The sequence below is a fragment of the Eutrigla gurnardus genome (assembly GCF_963514095.1).
Source record: "Eutrigla gurnardus genome assembly, chromosome: 19".
Classification (NCBI taxonomy): Eukaryota; Metazoa; Chordata; class Actinopteri; order Perciformes; family Triglidae; genus Eutrigla; species Eutrigla gurnardus.
Window position 1 is genome coordinate 12,676,294 of NC_139930.1, and position 19,582 is coordinate 12,695,875.

At 42.4% G+C, this 19,582-nt stretch overlaps 1 protein-coding gene across 1 annotated transcript in view; it reads right to left on the reverse strand.

The window, feature by feature from the left end:
• Positions 1–19,582, reverse strand: part of wdr70 (WD repeat domain 70) — a 34,038-nt gene that overhangs the window by 13,274 nt on the left and 1,182 nt on the right. The window contains exons 5-10 of the mRNA XM_084034896.1: positions 19,374–19,581; positions 18,615–18,674; positions 17,941–18,074; positions 16,466–16,619; positions 13,887–13,963; positions 7,810–7,984 (exon numbers count right to left, since the gene is read on the reverse strand). Coding sequence (XP_083891022.1) covers positions 7,810–7,984; positions 13,887–13,963; positions 16,466–16,619; positions 17,941–18,074; positions 18,615–18,674; positions 19,374–19,581 — 808 coding nt within the window. The remainder of the gene's footprint in view (positions 1–7,809; positions 7,985–13,886; positions 13,964–16,465; positions 16,620–17,940; positions 18,075–18,614; positions 18,675–19,373; position 19,582) is intronic.

A 19,582-nucleotide genomic window follows, 5' to 3' on the forward strand; every position in this document is an offset into this window, starting at 1 on the left:
CAGACCACAGAGAGTTACCTTGGCAAGCGTAGATGCCCGTCTGAGATTGTCTGATATATTTTTCCATTGCACCTACCTGAAACAGTAATATTATATTCCTACTTGTTTAATAGTCTTACTAATATTCCGAAGTTTACCAGCCAATAATACATATCAGATCCCTTTTTACCTTCAGCCCCCTGCTAACATCAGCATTAACATCCTTATATCACAAGTGTCTGCCAGTAAAAACAACTATCAGTCGTACATTTCATCACATCAAAATATCAACGACCACCAGGACTAATTATAAAATATGGCCATGAGCCAGAAGCATTGGAGACAGTAACAGTTTGAAGTTGAGAAGATTGCAAATAACTGTTGTATACAAAAAATTCTAGGAAGTAAACACAAACCACATTCCTCTCCCTAAAAAAAGAAGAAAACGCCACCAATTTGATATATTTGAGTCAAGTTATTAGTAAAAAGAGACTTAATGTGGTTTTGAAGGCATTTTGTCATATCTGAGGAGAGGTTATCAGATCATAATAACATAATAATATAAATATCACATGCCATCAGGGTTATCTTGGCTTGGATATATTTGTTTTAACAAACTAGCTAAATGGAGTTTGAAAGGGATTTACGAGGCGGTACATTTCTGATGAAAGACTACTGATATGCAGTATTTACTTTCCTGAAACTGAAAGAAAATCAAGCTGCAACTATGTTGATGATGATACATTTTTTAATAAAAATATCAAGCTGTCTTGATGATAGGAAACTGAATATATTTTGGGGTTTTGAACTATTGGTCAGACAACAAGATTTTCCAGTAAATGACCTTGTACTTCAGGAAAGTGTTCTTTGACATTTTATAGACCAAACATTTAATTATAAATTGAGAAAATAATTAGCAGAAAAAACAATGACATTAATCGTGAATTGAAGCGCCAAATGAGTATATAATTCTGAAGCAGAGACAGTGCACATCCAACACAAGGCACAGCAACTTATAATGGAAAAGGAGAGGTAGCCCACACTCGAGTATTACAGCCCCCCAATGCAACGCTTCGACCACCACGGGCTTCGTCAGGCAAATCATGGGTATAATTTTGCCCTTGTAACTATTTCCTCGGCATGTTGCTGTATATGAGAATGACATCTTACTCAACTTGGCTGTGATGATCAGCATGCATCACTGAAAACCAAGTAGGCTAAGTGACATTTCAGCCGAGGTCATTCTATAGAGGTGAGAACAGACCGATTACAAAAGCTAGAGGGATGGAATCTCACCTTTGTAGTTCACGGGGGTAAAAACAGACGATGAGTCGTTTTACGGGAACATCTTTGCTTTAGGAGCTTTAGGAGAAGCAAAGGGTGGGATTTTAAGATGAAATTTGGAAACAATTAGAATTTACAATACACCCCATTAAAAAGTCTTCCAAATATTCAAAATGAATCCCAGCCACTGCAGCAATGTTCCCCCTGCAAACAGAAGCATTTGAACTTCTCGTTCAAGCAGCTGTTTTCAAGATGGCTAGCCGTACTTCCTCAGTGCTCACTCTGAGAAAAAGTGCTGTACTACTATAGTGCAGTCTGTGTGTGTGTGTGTGTGTGTGTGTGTGTGTGTGTGTGTGTGTGTGTGTGTGTGTGTGTGTGTGTGTGTGTGTGTGTGTGTCCGAAGCTCTAGGCTGGAAATAACCCAGCTCACCCCCCCCCCCCACACACACACACACACACAAATAATTCTCCCTATCTTTTTCACACATACACACAAAAGGAACAGCAAAGTACACAGCCACCCAAAATGTGGACATTGAACAGAAGTGAAAGGGGAGATAACCAGTAAACAAATACAACAATGTTAAAATAAATGTTACGGCTGCCAATCTTAAGTGTATAAAATGTTCTACGTTCAAGTAAAAAGGTCAAAAAGTATTTTTGAACTAGATTTTATAATAAGGGATGTAATTAATTATTATTTTCAATGAGTCGCTTAGTTAACAGAACATCCAGCTCATTTTCAAGAGCGCATGGAATCAACTAATTGTTTTAGGACATAACTGCATTGCCTGTGTCTTCTCTCCTTCCACATTTACTTCCCACTGCCCCACTTTTACCTAAGTGCAGCCAGATTACAGAGATCGTCATTAAAAAGACTGCGGTGAAGCAATAGTTTGGGAAGTAGGCTTGCTAACACTCAAACAAACATAACCTTGGTTTATACAGCTACATTTTCATTAATTCTAAACGGAACGCAAATAAATCAGAGAAAAGAGAATTGCAGCAACCCAGGCTTTTGACTCGGAGAGGTAGATAAGGAATTTGAAGTCAGTGAGTGTGAGTGTGGAAGACAGATAAGATAGAGAAGTGTCGAGAAATGCTGGCAAATGGAGCAGGAGAGAGAGAGAGAGAGAGAGAGAGAGAGAGAGAGAGAGAGAGAGAGAGAGAGAGAGGAGCGTGGGGTTGAATGAGTGATGTGTCCTTATGATACAAGAAGGAAACGAGGTCATACTTCACTTCCAAAGTGAGTAAATGGAGGGAAGTTATTAACTTGGATGAGACAGATAACACTGTTACCTTGAACTGTAGATAACATGGATTCCACTTTTTCCAGACGTTGCCCATTTAGCCTCTGTAGTCTCTCCAGGGATAATTTTATGCTTCCCATCATCATTTTATCCCATATATTACCTTTGACTCAAATCCATTCTCCTCGTTCCTTATCTTAGATTATCTTCCCATTCTTTTATCCGCTGCCTTGGAAATTGACTTGGTTGAGAAATAAAAGTCAAGAGGTCAATTTAATATTAAAAGTACAATTTCTAATCTTAGAGCAAGTGTGGAGCAGCGAGGCCACGGGCTATCGGAGGCCTACTTAACTGCAGCTGAAGCATAATGCATAAGGCTTATACCCAGTCAGACACAATGCTCCACCTCGAGGTCAAATGAACTTTGGGAATTGACTACTTTATTTGACCCGCCTAAAACAAAGACATTGGTAGGCCCATTTAAACCACAGCGCCCCCTGCCCAAACTAAATCATGTGCACATGAACAATGTGTATCCAAACCCTAAAAGTGTCTGTTCGTATAACTTTGAGCGCATCTATGCATGGTAGCATTATAGTTTGGGTGGGGTCGGCGGACTATGAACAGGAGGGTATGCTGATGAACCATTTTCCTGTAATCATCTCGTTACATGAAGCTCAATGGCACACCATAAACGTGGGGATGGTGGGGAGGATAGTTCAGGCAGGTTTCTGTCATTTGTAGGAAAATAGGGTTGTCGGAACGGTATATATTACAAGGAGAAGGTGAGGAAATCTGCTTCATAACTCCAGAGAGAACTACACGGATGGGTTTGTTCCCCCCTGAAAACATAACCCTTTGTTTTTGCCCTAACCTCAGGTTTCCTCAGGTCAACTCGCAAGAAGGTAATGAGCTCTAGACGACCCATGATGAATCATTCAACAACGTTTTTTGTTTTTACTCTTTTCATATGACATCTTTCTACCTTAAATTATCACCATCTGCTGATAGCATATGCTGTTTGAATTCCTTTTATGTTGCATTCCCTTCAGTGTCTCTTTAGTTTGTACTAAATCAATATATCAATATCCAAATATCCATATATTTAAAAAAACTTTCTCTAATCTGAGAAAACAGGTGGAATGAGGAAAAGATAACTTCACCTCTGGAATAATGTATGGAAGATAAAAACAGACTAAATAGGTAATAGTAAAAGGCAGGAAATTATAATTATTATTTAATTTTTTTAAACTGAATAAATAATCTCGGTCAGTCAAAGAAGTGCCTTCAATGGGTAGCTAGCGGTTATTCTAGCTGCTTATTGCAAACAAACCCCTCCAGCTATTTCTAGATCATTTACTGCTGTTGTGAAAGCTTGAGTGTTTATTTACTATCCTGATGTTGGCTGGCATTGGTAGATGCCATGGTGTTTGCTTCCTGTGATAATCTACACAGCCGGCTTGTGAAACCGGATTCTCGGACACAGTTTGAAACTTCTCCTGCGCCTTGTGACTTCCTCTGTAAACTGTGCCCTTCTCCCCGGGCCTGAGCAGGCATCGAGATAGATTGTCACGATTTTATTTCAGCAAACCAAGACATGCATGGATCACGTTTCATATGGAGGTTGTGAATACATGCATGCACACTTACATGGGCACACACACACTGCCCTAATTCACATCTACACACACACATTCGGCAGCAGGAGTTGATAAATAGCTGAAGGAACACAGCATTGGGTTTCATCTGCAGCAGACTATGATAACTATCTACCACAGTGCCAACTGTTCCCGACCACACTATCTGGGTATCGTTATATAAATACTGCAAGGCACTGCCTTTCCCCCCCAACCTCCATACTTCAACAACCGCACACCTGAAAGACTCACTGATGCCCACTGTGCAGTCAGTTGTAACATCTCACTCTGACCTCTGTTACTTACCGAGGATCAAGTGGCCAAACCGCAGTCCGGAGCAGCTGCTCTGATCTTTCATGGAAATCAACAAGTGGTGATGGTGAAGCCGCGTGTGTGTGTGTGTGTGTGTGTGTGTGTGTGTGTGTGTGTGTGTGTGTGTGTGTGTGTGTGTGTGTGTGTTAGCTGATCACACTGAGTTGTCCTCACAATCTCAGTGTGTTCAATTGAAGTGACTGTTTTTCCTTTATGTCTCAGCTACTAACTGCAAAAAGTTGATTTTGTTGTTTCCATGTCTTTGTTCAAGGTTAAAACATGTTTGTAGGAGGGAAGATCAGGCTGTGTGTCAATGAGAGAAATCATAGCAGCAGAAGTCACAATGGCGGCTGTAGGATTGAGAGCTGGTGTAAATGTTTACGATCGGCCTCGACATACACAGGGGAACACTTACGTGAAGACATATTCACGATAAGGGCCGTATATGTACTCTAAGAAGTTCCTCGGTTATTCCCCGTTTTAATCTTCCACAGCTCCATCTTTTATGACCCTCAGAGTGACTAGCTCACAGTGATACTGTGCAGAGTCGCATTACTGTGTTGAGGGTCATATTAGGCCGCTAACTAAACTACGTGCAGGCCAGCACTGGTGGTCATTTTACGCAGGTTTAATAAAGACTGTCTAGAACAAAAACAGAATGAAGACAAGACTTTCCGCACATCGAAATCAATCCAATTCAAACAGATTTAAAATTTCCTGTCGAGCTCTACTATCTCCTATAATTAAGGATTGATTGTGGCGACAAAGCCAGCAAAAACAGAAAACAAGAGAAAGTCTGCCATATCCTCTCATGACAACCCTCCCTGAGGGAGTAGTTCATCAAAACCACATCTTCTGGGGTCCCACTTTGAAGTCCACCCATGACATCATAACATTCCCCAGGTCTCTGTGGTAATGTTGTGGGCCTGCCCCCTCAACCCACCAGCTTCCACAGAGTGCACATTACCTGGCAACCATTTAAACGTAGTAATCCTGGCACCGACCCCTGTGGTCAGAGAACAAGCACGCAATCACTCTCTGTGGCAGACCTACTTGACTCCCATCATAGGATCAATCAACTCATGTCAGGGTTCAAGCGCACAATGTGTCATCCTCAATAGCTTCTCTTCGGGATCAGCTCCAGATCAAGGTCATGTACGTGATTGATTGTGATTGATCTGCCTGCATATTCTGGCCATGAGTAATAGTGGCGATACAACAGGAGATAGGGGGGGGGGGGGGGGGGGGGGGGGGGGGGGAGCAGTAATAAAATCATTGGGAGGTCAACTCCTTTTTTAGGCTTGTGGCTGAATTCAAGTCAGCAGCACAGGTTGCTGATTAGGGCAGAGGGCACCAGCTACATTCTTGAGCCATTCAGACAGGACAGGCTCCACTGGTCAGGCAACAGACGTGACTATTGTAAGCTGCTACGGGACGTAGGGTAAATATTTAGCTTGGAGGAAGAGGGGTAATAAATTTGGAGAGCTTTAACCCAATCACTCGAGGTCTGCTGCTATGAGCAGCCCAGTGGGATGATGGGTGAGTGGATTCTATACAAACGCATACGTGGAAGCACAAAAGCTCTTACAATAGAAATCCTGCATCTAAATACATTTTTGTGTCTCGTGTGATTATGAAGTTGACTGTCGGAGTAATTATCATGTAGCCTACTTCTCATTTGACTAATCTGGATAAGCCCCTCTGTCCAATAAAGCTGTTCCAACTCACTAACTGCAGCTTTTTGTCACTGTCACAATCCTCATATGTAATAACAGAAGCATTCAACCTTGGCCACACATGGGGTCCGACGGATGAAAGGATGTGAAGTGGAACAGAAACATTTGATGAGGAAAAATGTGTCGAAACGTTGGAGGCAGAAAAACAACTTCTTAAACTTCAGATTATTGATGAAAATATACCGACCAGTTGTTCAAAAACGATATTGTCTGGATAGCAGTCGTCTTTTAGCAACAATAAATAGCAACATCTGTGTGGAGCCTTCCATCAATTTTTTTTCTGTCTTAAAACGTGGGCCGATTGTGTTTTAGGGCTCCCAGGTGGGTATCGACAAATATTTCTCACACTGGAAAAGGCAACTTGTGAAATCATGTTTGTAAAAGAATGTAAGACAATACCAAACTGGAATGATGTCTGAAATATGTCCCCTTTGAAAATGCTGAATTATGAGTACTGCAGGTCTCCTAAGCCTCCTCTTCAAACAGGAATGCACCCCCTTTTCCTTCTATTTTTCCCCCTCTTCCCTCGCGGAGATGAATTTTGTGTGTGAATGAGCAAGTGAGCCGTAAACTGCAAAACAAGTTCCTTCTGTTACCCATACATTAAGCACAGATGCTCCTCTGTGACGGCCAACAAGAAAAGATACTTAAGGGTAGACAGGCAGGCAAGGATTAAGGTGCAACTATCGATCATAAAACAATCGAGAGACGCAGAAGATTTCCTCAATGACGGATGGAGGAGGTGCATTCTGCAGCCCCGAATAGAAGTCATTTTTATCCACAGTGAAAACAGCCAGATAAGTGGAAGCAATGCTACTTAGGAGCCAAAATCAACTATTACCGTGACAATGTGAAGTATGAAGAAAAGAATGAACACGTCAATCTCTTAATTATCTAATTAACTAGTGGAAAAATGTACAGGGGCGAGCTTTGATCGGGCCTTCCAGTAACTTTCATGTAAGTCACACATCAGTTCATACAGTGACGCAATGGGCTATTTCGAGCCATGCTAGTGGCGTGAGTCTAGGGAAGGCAACGTCAGTCTAACAATCCAGAGAAATATCTCAATAAGTATTAGATCACTTTGGCAACATCAACATCATCAGATCAACATTTTTATTCGTCCAATACTGTGGTTTGTGACCAAATACCTGCACAACTGATGACATTCGCCATAGCCTGAACTGTACTAGTGCCAATTAGTGATTATGATTATAGCTGTTAGCGTTTAGCTCAAATCACTGCAGCATCTAAATACAGCCTCACCGAGCCTAACACATAGACGTATAGACTCTTGATTTCCCAGAGAGTGGAATGAATGAGAGAAACTAACTGGTTAGTGTGATAACAGGGTCATTACAGGTCAGACAGGCGATTTAATAATCACCTTAACTAATCCCAGTGTGGACAAATGCATTTTAAAGCCAGGCATTTTGAATTCTGGTCAGTGTTGGTGACTTGCTGAACTCTGAACTCCCTGGCCTGTGACCGGATGACCCCGAGTCTCATGACTCTGTAACCGAGGCCCTAAGAAAACAGACCTCCGATGTTTACAACCTACTGCACATTGAGGTGGTAGGTATGTGTGTGTGTGTGCGTTTTAAGACTCACGCTGAGGTTTCTGTCCCAGATCTGGATGGTGCCATCCTGGCAGCCTGCTGCAATGAGCTTCCCATCACGGCTGTAGGTGCAGCATGTGGGGACGACCTTCTTCCCCTGGAAGGACCGCGGCTTGAACACAGACTTGTGCTGCTTCTCAGAGCTCACGTCCCACGTGCGCACGGTGCTGCCGACAGACAGAGGATTTCATTGATACACACCCAGATGTAATGAACCCGCCATTAAACATACCTCTTAAGTATATTTGGTCATCAATTAATGAATCAGAATCACATGGAGATAGAGATACAGGCATTCTCATCATCATAAGGTTAGGCAGCGATGTGTTGCAGCATGAGCGGTTAGCAAACAGCAGAACAGTAGATCAGTCTGACAAGCGTGTCTGATGCTTCCATGGAATCCTTGAACACATTACACAACCTGTACCACGGAGGGAGAATTAAAAACACAGGATTTTCACACAGTATGTGTGCAAATAGGAGGTTTTATTCCAAAACGTTAAGCAAAGTTCAGCCCAGCAGGTTTATATTTCAAACACATTAAACTGACTTAAATGGTGCAATTAAAAAATATCTTCTATAACAGCTTTCATAAAAGCACATGCAATGTATACATCAAATCAACACAGAATTTACATCTATCATATGAGCAATGCGAAATAGAGATATAGATATATATTCTTCCATCAATCAACAGATGCATTTTGTGTTTTCATTCATTGCATTTAGTCTTCTTAAATGATGTGGTAAAATAGGGGGAAATTAAGATGCTTGCAGGAAAAATATTATTTTTTCACTATTTCTGCTTACATGGAATTGCAAAGCAGAGCAGAGAATGATCTGAAAACACCAAGTTGTTTAGCTTAAAACAAGGTGGAATGTTTCACTTTTGACCCCGTTGGCATGGCTGGCTGTCTAGAGGATGACCAAGAGAGGGATGTTGCACACAACTTCTACCTAAATCGAAATATTTTCAAATCAATCAATAGCTCCGTATCAGGGCTTTTGTGAAAAGTGTATAAGGAAGCTGCAGTAGTGACACATAGATGATAACGAAGGTATAGAAGACAAACAATTATGAAAAAGAGGACACATTTATTTACTGACTACTTGTCCACACAGAAACACTCTTAGCCAACCTCTCACACATCCACACCTACGCCCATGCCAGACAGAGCGTGTCCAAATGTGTCTGTGACCCACTGCTTACTTTAGTGAGCATCGTGACCTTTGGGTCACGGGGTCAGCAGAGGATTGTAAACACACAGGCAGGGCTGCTACTAACAGCCGAGCAAGGATTCTTCCACGGCCAGCTACAAAGTCACAGACACACACACACTCAACTGTGTTTGGATAAGTCTAACAATGTGATACAAATGCCAGCCGAAGACATATGGTTTGAGTGAGAACTGGCAAGGGTCAAGTAAAACTCTGTTTGATGCAGTTGTGTTTAAATCCACATAAACCAAAGATGTTCATACATTTAAAATGAAATCTTGCAAAATCCATGTATAACCTGAAGGCTACGGCATAAAACAGTAAGTGTTTACATGAGCAAGATATACACGTGTATGTGCAAGAGTGAATGAGAAAGAGTGATGGCCGTGGACTGGATGACAAATTGGTCCACCTGCTGCCTCACACAGACATCTCTATTTTGTTTACACAAGACCGTAGGCGTCTGTCAAGCCAATAAAGACAACATAACCTTTTGCGTAGCACACAAAACCTGGAATGCTATTTATCGTAAGGGCTCTTTCCAAAACATGGCACTGCTGGCTGTCACGGGGACAGAACAGAGAGGAGCCCACCAGGGTTGAACCAACCTCGAGCGCAGGGCAAAGACTGAGCACCCTCACCTGTCAGGGATATGGAGCAGGGCGGGAAAAATGGTTGGCTCCGATATTTGATACTCGAGTATAAAAACTCTTCCACATTAGAGTAAAACGAAACTAAGTGAACCCCAGCTTTGCCTTTTTTTAAAAGCTGCACCTTTATTCTAGAGGGAAACATCTGGGGCAGCCTCAAACTGTATTCTCTCAGAGAAGATGGTTGTTTTGGGAAAGTATCAGCAATAAAAGAGTGAGATGTCAAAACATTCACACGCGGCGTGAAGAAACTGCCAAAAACTGCAACCCTGTTTTCCCTTCAATCAGCAGCACAATCGCTGGAACCGCAGACGGGTGAATGTCATAAAATGAGACCTATACATCCTCAGTCAAGCGTGTGCACTTTACGAGGTATCGTAGTCATTCATACATCAACTGAGGAGTGACAACTCCCCAGGCCTCCAGATTTTATCTGTCCATCAGGCTATAGGCGTAGTGGGGGAGATTGCTGCTTGGATCACTTTCCCAGATGATGAGATAAGGAAGAGAGAGGGATAAGAAAGGCGTAAAAGGTTGTTCATTGGTCAAACTCCAGTGATGGGGATAAGGCTATGCTGCCTGATGGCCGGTTGACTGACTAACTAGGGCTCTGTTATGTGGATCGTGGATTAGGGGGGGGGGGGTCCATCTTAGCTGAAGAAGATAAAGTGGAGAAATAAGCGACGGATTTGGGAGGAGGCACAGACACAGTGGCACTCAAGCAAGGAAGCAAAAGAGTAAACAATCTGGTCGAAGCACATCTATGCTCTGTGGGTCACTAATTCAAATAAATGCATGTCTTCCCCATAAGGAAGTGGCCTCATATATAGTTCAATAAGAAAAGGAAACAAACACTGAAAAATCTTGACGTTACTGTCAGTCAAAAATCCAGCCACAGCTGTTAATTGACCCAGAAGGATGAATGCACTCTCTAAAGGTTTGGTATGTGCGTTCTCGGGCAGGATATGGAACACTTGCAGTGTAAAGGCGAGCAACAGTAGGAGATGAGCTGGACTGTGGATGAACCTGATGTGTTAAACTGTGCGAATCGCCCCAACATGCTCACACACACTTTGTAATGTCTGTCCTCACTCTTGATCCCCGTTCTGTCACGCAGATAACACTTAATAACCAATGAGTAATGCCCCTCCCCCCCTTTTCCTTTCCCCTAAAAGAAAGTAAGTTATCACCAAGCATTGGCTGAAAGCACTAAAAAAATATAGATTACCAGGATTTATCCAAGCAGTAGATCATGAATCTGCTTGTGTGACTTTTTGTGGCTGCTTTCCAGTGATAATCCCTTAATGTTTCACATACAAGCACGTCACGTGTTTGACTTGAGTGCTTGAAGACAACTCATTTGTCCGTTGGTAGTGAAAGGACCTGCCATGTTGTCCTCTGGGTCTCCTTGCATACAGCTACACATCCACATCCAGCTGCAGCAGCAACAGCAGGCCAGCACGAAGGGAATCCCTGGCATTCAAACCATCTGGAAACATTCCTCAAACTGTGTATTTGTGTGTGTGCGCAAGTGTGTCTCACGAATCAGACAGAATTTGCATGTGGAGCCAATTAGAAAGTCGCCGTTTGTCCTATCCTCTGCTTGACTGGCTTACATTTCAGTCCCAAAAACGGAACATAAAATGAATTTTTGATCACTTTCCTGGGGCGCTATGAAACTTCTGTTGGTTAGACTCGTTTAACAACACTACAGTTTCCAAAACGGTTTGACTTTTCACAGAACGGATCCAAGAACGTTTAAGCGACTACCGTTTAGGATTTCCTTCATTTAAAAAAGGCTGCCACTTTCAAAAACCATGATTAACACTGAAGTCACAGCCATATTTCTAGTTAAATCCTGCCAAAGAAATGCTTCCACCGGGAACATATTGTCTTCACTTTTGGAAAAATAAATCAGCTGTTTTTAAACAGGTGTTCTGTGGTACAATACGCATTTTCCCCCTCAAAATCAAATAAGAAAAATGTTGGGAAACATTTTGCCTTTTAACAATCACAAGACTCAAACAGAAAGACAGGAGGATGTGAAATGCTGACGGACTTGAGTCGCACAATTCTACTGAAACCCCATTCAACTGTCAGTCTGAATGGACAACTACTAACACCCTGCTGCTGCATTATTGCACTATGAAGCCATCAGCACTTCCCTCTCATCCACTTCCTCAGGGGGGAAAAAAAGTCTTGGTTCACGGAGTTATTCAAGGAGCTGGGACGCGGTTCTTATGAATGAGATTCCAAACAACTAGGTGGGCCTTTAATTAAGGAGTTGGGGCGGTCCAGTGATCATGCTTAATAACCTATTCAGATAAACACAACAAAGGCCGTCTAACCAGGCTGACACAGGAAGAAAGACAGAAAAACCTTGGTGTTGGATGGTGCTTAAGCAGACCAAGCCAGTATCCAAGTAGACAACTGCTGGTCCATTCTCAAGCGGCCCAATGACAACATTTTGGCCTCTCACACTGTATTTTGTTATTGTTTAGGCCTGTAAGAGGCGCTGAGAACGCAAAAGCAACCCTGATGAATTCAGTCGCGGGGCCTGGTCCAAGAAACACGACACATTTGCCGAGTAAATCCAGAACCCGTCATATCTAGATGGATCATCACATGCCTGGCTGCCTTTCAGTTTGATGTACAGCCACAACAGCTCTGCTTTGAGGATTTCAGGCTGTACCCCGAAAGATGGTCAAATTAAACAATGCAACAAAAAAAAATGTTGCATGCATGCTTAAATATTAAAATTAGAAATATTAACATTTACCAGAGCACACAATCAAAGACTAAATACATGTGATGTGCTTGGCCCCTCTATAAAGCCTGGCGCCTAGATTGTTTTTGCACTGGAGGAATGAGTGGGAATTTTCCATTAAAGAAGTGTGATGAGGTTCAACAGAGAAATTCAATCACAGCACTTCAACTACAAGTAGCCCCTGTATAGCACTGCATGTTACCTAAGTGATGATAAGTAACAGTGCAATATGAGCGATTCGACATGGGGGTTATATGGACAACGTCTCTCACTTATAAATCACTAGAGGCCAGCCGCTGCCCTCTTTCCACCTCGGAGACGCAGGTTGCTGTGCTGACCTGCTCCGCTGCTGTGAACCCTCCTCACATGCAGCTGCTCCGCCTGTGAATGGTTCCCTGTGCGCTCCTCTCCACTGTTCTCCTGTGAGCTGGCCAGGGGCAACACCCAGTGCTAACGTGCCAGGGGAGGATTTCCAGAGCCTCAATAAGAGCTAAATAAACCAGCCCTCCACATCTGGGAGAGCAGTAACACTGGTAAACACTGGGGCCGGAGCCTGCCCACAAAGCCAGGCCCTTGTTTCCAGTTAATGATGATAGCCCTGGATTTCTGCACTGCTGCCTGTCACACTCACTTAGACTCATCACCGTGCTCTCACTCAAAGTCACACGCTCACATATATGCACTCGCACCTGAACAGACGGCAAAGGGTTACAGATTCTGCAGTCATACAGGACTAAATAATATGAAATATTAGAAATATGCAAGTGTGACTTGTTATCTTGTTATCTCCAGCAGTGAATGGTGATCTGGTCCAAGTCACTGCATACAAATAAAGAGCTGCAATTGGACCACATCCAGCATAAAATATGTCATGTGTCAATGCACAGCTGTGAGGCCACTCTCCCATTTCCAGAAGCATAATCTGGACTAGAGGACTCCCTGCTGGTGACAGAGGATGACAGCAAATAAATAAAAAAAGAGTAATAATAATACGAAGGAAGTGTCTTTAATTTTCCAAAAACCTGACGAGATGAATTCATATTTTGGTTGTTTCTTTCTTGCTGCTCAGGAGACCATTTGAAATGTTTTTCACGTGGAAACGAATGAGCAAAACTCATTATTTACAGTTAGAAACAGTAGACTGGACAGACTTGGAAGAATATATTACTTCATATAATTACTTTTAAGCATAGCCTTTCCTCCTGTTCCATCTGGTGGAAGCTGTTCCCTTATGGACTTTCTAAATATGTATTAGTAATAATGACATATTCAACAGATTCATGCCTGTGCATGGACTATTTCACCTTCTGAAATATTTACAGATTAAACGATGATGGTTTAGGTTTACTATATGCATAATATTGCAGCTACTACAAAGAGAAAATAACAGATCATGGCTTAAACTCTGAGTTCAAGACATTTATTAACACTCACCCATCATTGGAGCAGGTCATGAACTCTTCTTTAATCTTGGGATGCCAGCAGCCACTATTCAGCATAGCCGTGTGGCCCTGAAAAGAGGAGAAAGTGAAGATATTTACACAAAACAGGCACTAAATTGCTGCTGTGGCTGGCTGCTGGTCGCTCTGAGGTTCAGCAGCACACACCTGTGAATCATGTGGTTTATTGCCGATGCAGTCTGCAACATTGACACGACCATTTGCCCGACAAGTGTTTTCAAACTCAGACGTCTTCTATGCACGCAAAAGTTCCCGTGCGGCACCAATTATTTTGCCTGATCTGAATGCACATTGAAGGGCTCTCCCTTGAGAAAAGGCTCTTTCTGGACCTTTAATTGGATCATATTGTAACCTTGACCTTTGACCTTCCTCAACATGAGCCTTGACCTACATCTGAGCCCGTGCAGCAGGTTGTTTCACAGCTTCAAACAGCAAGCTCCTAGAAGGGTAACGTTGAGACATTTCCTCTGCTGGAGTAATCCTCACAACAAAATGACTTCAAAGCGGGATAACCTCGAGACGTTATCCCGCTGCCAGGTCAAAGAGGAACACTTCAGACATGACGTACCGCTGTTTGACAGGATGCTCAGGGAAAGCAGAGCCTTGCATGAGGCATGAAGTTGACCAAACGGCATCGGTATGTGTGCATCACGAAAAGAGAGGCCTGCCTGTTCACTGTTAAATCCTTTAAGCACACCACTTTAATATCGATAAAAGGGAACCGCCTAGGTCTTGCGGTTTATCGACAAAAAAAAGGATTAACAACAAATCGCGATGCTGTTAAATTTTATGATTTAAATATGCCCTCACTATACAGTGAGGTTAAAGCTCCAATGGGCTGTGAATGACTGTTTTCCTGCTCTGTGCAACATCAAAGCAGAATCAATGAGACACAATCCTGCAACACAGGAGCTTCATGGTTAGGGAGAAGGAGCTTCCTAAACAAATCCCATTCCTCTTCCTCAACAGTTTAGGAGAACCAATGGCCTAAAAAATGACTAAAGAGAAACAGACTGATGCTCAGCAGGACCGTTAGCAGTAAACAAAAATAGAGCAGGTTAATGACAAACAGCAGCGAGAGCAGAAGCCTCGCTCATAACAAGAAGTGACTTGTAATGAAAGTTACGTTGATTATCTGGCTGATGAATGACTGAAATTAAAAGTTGAATTCATTTTTCATGCAAGAATGTCCAACATTATCTGGTTTCAGCTCTTCAGTTGTGAAGATGTGCTTTTTTTCCCCTTCTTTGGATTTTGGGCTGTTTAGACAAAAAAAAATCAAGTTGAAGATTGTGAAATTTGGGAAACTGGGTTGAATATTTTTCACATTTTTTCTACATGGTGTATCACAAACTATTATTGAATAAAAACAACAACAACAAAAAACCCATAGGCCACACAGTGGGATGAGTTACAAGGCATAGCAAGGACATAATAGACACACCTGATCGACTGGGACATTGTCAGCGGGCCAAAACGCATTTTCATTGAACCAAACTATCCCATCAGCTCCAGATGGGACTGAGCAGGACAAGAATGTAGGATGTCCAGGAAAGCACTACTTGTAATCAATGGGCCTTCACTTGTTCAAGTGATTCATATGGGTGGTATAAACTATGTCTAAATGCACTGCAGCTGGCACAGATGGTTAGTGACGACCAATGCAGCTTCCTTAAACACAGTAAAACCCAAACATGGGCCATTAATTAGGATGCTCCTTTGTAGAGGCAGGTCCAAACAAGATGAAGCACACTCCTGGAAGCATTGTGTTGGACCTCTCCCCCTGAGACCGCCTCTGGCTGGTCAATGCGAACCAAAATCAGTTCATGGCTACACCTTGCTACCATTATGCATTGGCAGGATGCATCTACAGAACATAAGACCCGAGCCTCTAAGCCTGTGGAATTGGCAGTCACTCTGAACATAGTGGCGTATTTAGCTAAAGAGGCAAGTATTTCCCTTAGAAATTGGTAGACCAAAAAGAGCTAAAAAGGAGAGCTATTCCAAATGAAAGGGAATGTTTCTCCATAACTGCTGGATATGTGAATAAGCAACATTTTGCTTCTACGTTTTCACATTAAGGTGATGTTAAAGTTGTGTTCTGGGCTTGTTTACACTAACCCCAAGTGGCAAACAAACCCGATACTGCAGGTTTAGGATTAATTCCAGTTTATTACAACTTGGGTTTGTATTCACCAAGAGAATTGTTGAAACCTCGGAATGCTGCAACATTGCTAAAAAGTCAGATAGGGCAAGAAACGTGCTGTTCAGTGATCAGACAGGTTTTAAACAAACAGTCAGGTTTGCTAAACTTATCTGGAACAGAAAATGGAAGAAAACAGTGAAATTATTGCCCAAACTGTTGAATAAATTCATCTCAGTTTAGAGACTTCTCATTTCAACTGTGAACCACCGTACTTGCACGCTCTTTTCTCCAAATGAAGTGGTCCAGAGTTTACAAGCCTGTTTTTCACCCTGTCAGACCTCGTCACTGTGTTAAGATGGCCAACGCTACGAAAATACAACCAGAACTATATGCCAGCACCCCTTTACCTTGGTTTTGGCCATATCCACAATGTACTGGTCTCCCTTCACACACTCCATGACATTGAAGCCATCACGGTCCAACACCTTGGCCTGTGCGTTGCCAGAAACCACCAGGATGACATCACCAGTGTTGCTGTACTGCAGGGACGTGATCTGATGGCTGAAAGGACACAAACACACACATATGAAGAAGAAATATGTGGTAAAGAAGTTACTTCTAATTTGCATTCATATGGTGCCGATAAGTGTCTTGGTTTGTGAGCAATTTGTGATTTTACAAGACTTCTGCACCAAAACCAGGAAGGGTTCCAGGAAAAAAACAATAATAGACACGTGTACACAACATCTGATGTTCATGTGATGACTGGCCTCTTTGATCTATAGCACGCAACAGACACTAACACACAACAGTAACAGTGAGTATCAAGGCATTTTAAGAAATGGAAAGATTAACCCACTCTCTGGAACATATTACACACAAAACACATAAAGAAGCACGCTGAAAGTAAATAAACACAAAATGTGGAACATAATAAGGTATGCATGTAAATAAAACATATACATCAGTCATTGAGTGCTTTTCAGAATGGATATGTGATATATTTAATGTTTACACTGAATAACAAAGTAACACACACATATTCTACAATGCAGAACACTCCATACAATGAAGAGACAAACAACTATATATGGACTACTTAACCGGAGTGAGATTAGCAATTCAGGTCAGTAGCAAATAGCATTAACACAGCAGGGGGTTGATGGGAAACAACATTTCCATACCCAGAGGAAAAAAAGTTCCACTGCTAAAAAGAAAGTGGGGATAACACCAATGTTGTTATTAATTGTTATTAATAATCTTCAAAGGCTCACTGCATAGCACCAAATGCTAATTTCCCTCATTTTTTTTAGTCCTACTGATCAGGAAAGAGCAGCACAGCTTTCTATATGAAGCCCAGCTCGTTAGTAAACCAAGCAGGCTACCGGATTACACTGTAATCAAATTAAATGTAGCGTGAATTGCTGTAAATAAGGGAAAGCCTGCTCCAGCTCAGTCCACTGGTTCCCGAAACCAAAAAAAGAATTTGATCTTTGATGATGGCTTTAGTGGAACAGAATAAACACACGCACACACACACACACACATCTCAACCATCTGTTCCTGAAAGCCTCATTTTGAATCAAAAGAGAAGATGTCACATAGTTGAGATGAGGCTCAATGAAGCTCAACAACTGTGTGTGTGTGTGTGTGTGTGTGTGTGTGTGTGTGTGTGTGTGTGTGTGTGTGTGTGCGCGTGTGTGTGTGTGTGTGTGTGTGTGTGTGTGTGTGTGTGTGTATGTGTGTGTGTGTGTGTGTGTGTGTGTGTGTAAGCTTTGGAACACTATGCAGTGACTGTACTAGATGTTTGCACGAAACTAATTAACCACATGTTAAGCAACTGTGCTGAGGTGCCACGTTGTGTTTTCAGGGTTGGACTCACCACTCACAGGGCTGAAGGGATCTGAAGGCCTGCAGAGCCTGGTCCATCCCAGCAAAATCCCAGAACCGCACATCATAGTCATACCCACCAGTCACCAGACGGGCTCCAGAGGGATCTAAGGCGAGGGCTGACACCTGATGAGACAATGACCGCGTTGAAAACTAAAAGACAATCCAGCCTGTGTGAGCCAGAGGCCAACCCACTGTAGACGGCTGCTTCTGCAGCTAGACATATTTGAGTGTGTAATCACACGGCCTCCTCTAAAAAAGGCAGTAAAAATAAACAGGAGGCACATATTTCACGTTTGTTCTTGTGTAATGATCAAATTGTTGAGCTCGAAAATGCTTTGCAACTGCAATGAGCACCGACTTTGGATACCAAAGAACACAGACAGAGAACTAAAAACTATCCCCCCCCCCCCCCCTCGCTGCTTCAAAACATCATGGGAAACAGACTTGCTGCCTCTCTTATTACTAAAATTCAGCACAAAGTTAAAGAACATTGGCTAAAAAATTCTGATCTCCAGGTGTTTAGCGTGTGCACAATGTAAATAAAACATGGTGTGGATTACAAGCCAATTAAGTTCCACATAGACATTCTTATTCTTCTTACTGACAGAGAGCCGTTACATTTCCATAGAGCCACACACAGGGTTCTGCTATAGACGTCCTTACCGTCTTGGTGCCGTGCTGCAGAGTGATCTCATGAGTGTCGGGAATCTTCTTCACTGGATTCTAGGGCAGAAGGTTGAGATGATTATAAGGAAACAGTAAAATACTGGAGAAGGCTGAACTAGGTGTGTGGTTTCATTCCATGAATCTGTTAAACATGATATTTCATGTAATTAAAAGACTCTGGAATCACAGTTATCACCAGCAAATGATCGTCTGGAAACAGTTCCGTTGTTGGATGCAAAAGGTTGGGATCTGAACAATTCACTCACAATCTGAGGCATTTGAGAACCAGTGAATCACCATACTGTTGAATAATGTTGTGTTTAAGATGCTGATATGTTTCAGGTGGAAGAAACAGGAGAAGATACAACCCAATTACTGTTTCATAACATTAGATCTGAGTGGTCTCATCTTGTATGAGGTAGCACTAACCATTGAACATATTTTCTTGTGCTGCCATCTAGTGGTAAAATCTCAAAAGCACCCTACAACGCAAAACAAAACAGTCCCCTTGGCCTTCTTCACTGAAAACATAATGTTATTAGTAACACCTGTACTTTTCCTCCTATTACCAAGATGTCCGACGTGAAAAAGGCCTATTTGAGGCAGCAGGAAGACAGATTGGTTGCTTTAAACACAACAAAACAGAACAAATTAAACTCAAGGAGACTCAGGCGGTGCATCTACAGGAAATAATTTGTAATCCACCCATAATGTCTACTGTTAGGTTGGGACAAGATGAGTAAATTTCTTACGTACATCATCATCATTATCTTGTGCCTCCTCTTCGTCGTCATCGTCGTCGTCGTCATCATCATCATCATCTCCGTCACTGTGAGCCGTGCTGCCTGCTGGCCGTCTAAGCTCATCATCACCCTGGGCGGTAAGTTGTGGAGGCATTGGCGGCCCAATAAGCTCCGAGTCTGAGTCTGAACCACTGTCACTACTGCTCTCACTCTCCTGTTTTC